This window comes from Aedes albopictus, chromosome 1 (genome assembly GCF_035046485.1).
Source record: "Aedes albopictus strain Foshan chromosome 1, AalbF5, whole genome shotgun sequence".
Taxonomy (NCBI): Eukaryota; Metazoa; Arthropoda; class Insecta; order Diptera; family Culicidae; genus Aedes; species Aedes albopictus.
This window is the reverse complement of record NC_085136.1, coordinates 326,457,029-326,460,918: the sequence shown is the minus strand read 5'-3', so window position 1 is coordinate 326,460,918 and position 3,890 is coordinate 326,457,029. Positions and strand designations below refer to the sequence as shown.

At 47.1% G+C, this 3,890-nt stretch overlaps 1 protein-coding gene across 1 annotated transcript; it reads left to right on the top strand.

The window, feature by feature from the left end:
- The first annotated feature begins 2,326 nt into the window (after window positions 1-2,326).
- On the top strand, window positions 2,327-3,343 carry LOC134292255 (basic salivary proline-rich protein 4-like). Its single transcript, XM_062861278.1, has one exon. The coding sequence runs from the start codon at window positions 2,327-2,329 to the stop codon at window positions 3,341-3,343; it is 1,017 nt and encodes a 338-aa protein (XP_062717262.1).
- The last annotated feature ends 547 nt before the right edge of the window (window positions 3,344-3,890 follow it).

The window sequence follows — 3,890 nt, the reverse complement described above, 5'->3', positions numbered from 1 at the left end:
TTATTTGTTTATAGTAGTTCGTGTGGTCATTGTCTCTTGTAACTCTTTCCACGCCTGTTTTTGAGTTTTGTATTTTTTTTCTTCTTATCATTGAACGGGATTAAAACTGCTTCACTGGTGTTTGTTGGGTTTCCATCGCTTGCGTTTTTTTTTTGTTTTCTTGTAACGTATTGTAGGATTTTTTTTTGCATTGAAACAGATAGTTAACCATATATGTTTCTAGGTCGAAAGGTATTCGAGTTAAGAGCGTGCGACAAGCGCAACTTATAGCATTATTTGGTTGCGTATAAATTAGACTAAAAACGAGGTCTATACACCTTTTTTTCTGCTCTTTGTTCATTTATACAATAATTGTTGTCCATTTCAATTCTGATGGTAGCTTTAGCGGTTATGACATACTTCCGTTTAACAATGCAGCTTGCGTATAATACTATATTTCTGATACTTCCTTGTTTTCTTTCGCTTAAAACTACGAACATGATTCAACGGTAAACTCCGCATAACGACATTCGGAATGATTCACTCTTCTTTCTTATAGATGCTGCCTTACGCGCTAGGGATTGATTAGCTAATGTCTAATGATTAACCGATGCGCATTTATATATGTATAAAAAACGAGAAAAAATATTAACATTCAAATTATATAGCACCTAAAACGAAATAAAATCATCTTCTCGATTCCCCTTCTTCTATAATTCTCTGTCAACGATCCACACACACGGTATTAGTATTATGGCAAAGTGTTGTTCTCGTGTAATGTACAGGGTTGCGGGTGGGGCTTCCGTCATCGAGGGGTCTCAGCACGGTTCGATCACGATCAACGTGATCGTCGCGCAATCGATTCCACGGTGACGTACTTCGGTCACGCACCCGCCGCTCATTAAAATCGAACAAGCAAAAACAAATTCCTAACCTAGTGTAATGTTATACAATATATACTCGAACGAATCAATAAACGTGTCTTCTCTTCATCGTAATTATACCAAAATAAAACGAGGCAAATAGTTATCCGATCATTTCATATACATTTTGTGTACGCTCGAGGGAAATTTGAATGGCACCATTGTGTTGTTCAGTTGATTTATATTAAAAACCATTCGGTTTATCATATGGACTTTAAGTTCTGTGAATATGTGAATGTATCTGTGCACAGACATACGCACACACATTCACACGCACAGACATTTTTTCAGTTTTTTAGCTGAGTAATTTATAAATATTTTGGACAACTTCTTCATACCATATGTGGAATAGTTCAGTATGATAAACTAAATAGTTTTCGCAAAAACTATCGACGTAACAGCGATGATGCCATCCTTATTTCCCACAGTGTATAGTATTCCTCGTCCGTCGTGGTTTCTCGCGTATGGCCAATGGGGGGAAATAATTGAGTTACAGCTAAATAATCAAAAATAAAAAAAACGAAAATCAACGACACGCTGAGATACTCTTTTTGGGGTAATGTGATATGCATAGATTTCGATCCCGCTTCGCAAGCCGTAGGTAGGATCGTATGATGGGTAGGGGCGCTACAGTAGCTCTGCACTACCTAAGGTGTATATGTGTCTGTGTGCTTATGTGTATGCATGTGATTAGGGGTGATGTGTATTCGTTTTGCAATATACTATGCGACAGTTCTTTGTTTTCCTTGCACTAATTTTACCGTTTTAGTTTTAGAGCTATCAAAAGATCTTTTTTTTTCTGTGTAAAAGAACCCTGTAAATGCAACTTCATGTATTGTTCTTGGTAATTTCTCGTCTTAATAAATTGATGTTGTTGTTGTTCTGCTTCTTCGTCTTCTTTCTTTTTTTTTGGCCCGTGCGCGGGTGCTACCAAGTTAGGCCCTGGTTGATTATCGTCTCTAGTAAGTAGTAAACATTCTTAAACCGAATTCTCTAGGGTTTTGATTGTTACTTAGGATTCTGCTAGCGAATGGGGTTGATTGGGGATGCGCCATCAACTAACAACTGTTGTAATACTGCTACACGAATGCAATGTGATAAGGTCTCGGGTTAATTTGTAAGTTTTACTTTCTTTTGTTTTTAGAATAAATGCGATTAGGTTTCCTCTCTGTAGTTTGTCTATTTTGGTTAAGGTATGGGTTCGTGTGTGGTACACGTTTAGTTGAATTTTATGTGTATTTTAGTACTTTTCGAATTGAGCAAGTGGTAATCTTTGTTTTCGTTCTCAAATTGCTTAAAATTGACAATTATATAATAGCTATATACGGGGTTTCAGGCATGACTTTAAGAGGAGGGCCTTGTGCTGTTGTTAGTTCAGTACAAAATGTTCTGGTAATATCCTCCTGGTTTTTGGTTTCATAGTCATGAAAAACTGCCAAGTGAAGCTCGCAGGACTTCTGAAGGGAAGCCAGCAGGACTTGTCAGTGAAGCACGCAGGACTTCCCAGAGGAAGCCCGCAGGACTTCCACGACGGGAAGCCCGCAGGACTTCCACGACGGGAAGCCCGCAGGACTTCCACGACGGGAAGCCCGCAGGACTTCCACGACGGGAAGCCCGCAGGACTTCCACGACGGGAAGCCCGCAGGACTTCCACGACGGGAAGCCCGCAGGACTTCCACGACTGGAAGCCCGCAGGACTTCCACGGCGGGAAGCCCGCAGGACTTCCACGACGGGAAGCCCGCAGGACTTCCACGACGGGAAGCCCGCAGGATTTCCACGACGGGAAGCCCGCAGGACTTCCACGACGGGAAGCCCGCAGGACTTCCACGACGGGAAGCCCGCAGGACTTCCACGACGGGAAGCCCGCAGGACTTCCACGACGGGAAGCCCGCAGGACTTCCACGACGGGAAGCCCGCAGGACTTCCACGACGGGAAGCCCGCAGGACTTCCACGACGGGAAGCCCGCAGGACTTCCACGACGGGAAGCCCGCAGGACTTCCACGACGGGAAGCCCGCAGGACTTCCACGACGGGAAGCTCGCAGGACTTCCACGACGGGAAGCCCGCAGGACTTCCACGACGGGAAGCCCGCAGGACTTCCACGACGGGAAGCCCGCAGGACTTCCTACGCAATGCCCGCAGGACTTCCTACAGGAAGCCCACTGGACTTCCTACAGGAAGCCCACTGGACTTCCTACAGGAAGCCCACTGGACTTCCTACAGGAAGCCCACTGGACTTCCTACAGGAAGCCCACTGGACTTCCTACAGGAAGCCCACTGGACATCCTATAGGAAGCCCACTGGACTTCCTACAGGAAGCCCACTGGACATCCTACAGGAAGCCCACTGGACATCCTACAGGAAGCCCGCAGGACTTCCCAGAGGAAGCCGGCAGGACTTCCCAGAGCAAGCTGCAGGACTTCCCAGAGCAAGCCGGTAGGACTTCCCAGAGGAAGCCGGCAGGACTTCCCAGAGCAAGCTGCAGGACTTCCCAGAGCAAGCCCGCAGGGCTTCCCAGAGCAAGCCTGCAGGACTTTCACAACGGGAAGCTCGCAGGACTTCCCAGAGGAAGCCCTCAGGACTTCCCAGAGGAAACTCGCAGGACTTCCCAGAGGAAGCCCTCAGGACTTCCCAGAGGAAACTCGCAGGACTTCCCAGAGGAAACTCGCAGGACTTCCCAGAGGAAACCCGCAGGACTTCCCAGAGGAAACCCGCAGGACTTCCCAGAGGAAACCCGCAGGACTTCCCAGAGGAAACCCGCAGGACTTCCCAGAGGAAACCCGCAGGACTTCCCAGAGGAAACCCGCAGGACTTCCCAGAGGAAACCCGCAGGACTTCCCAGAGGAAACCCGCAGGACTTCCCAGAGGAAACCCGCAGGACTTCCCAGAGGAAACCCGCAGGACTTCCCAGAGGAAACCCGCAGGACTTCCCAGAGGAAACCTGCAGGACTTCCCAGAGCAAGCCCGCAGGACTTCCCAGAGCAAGC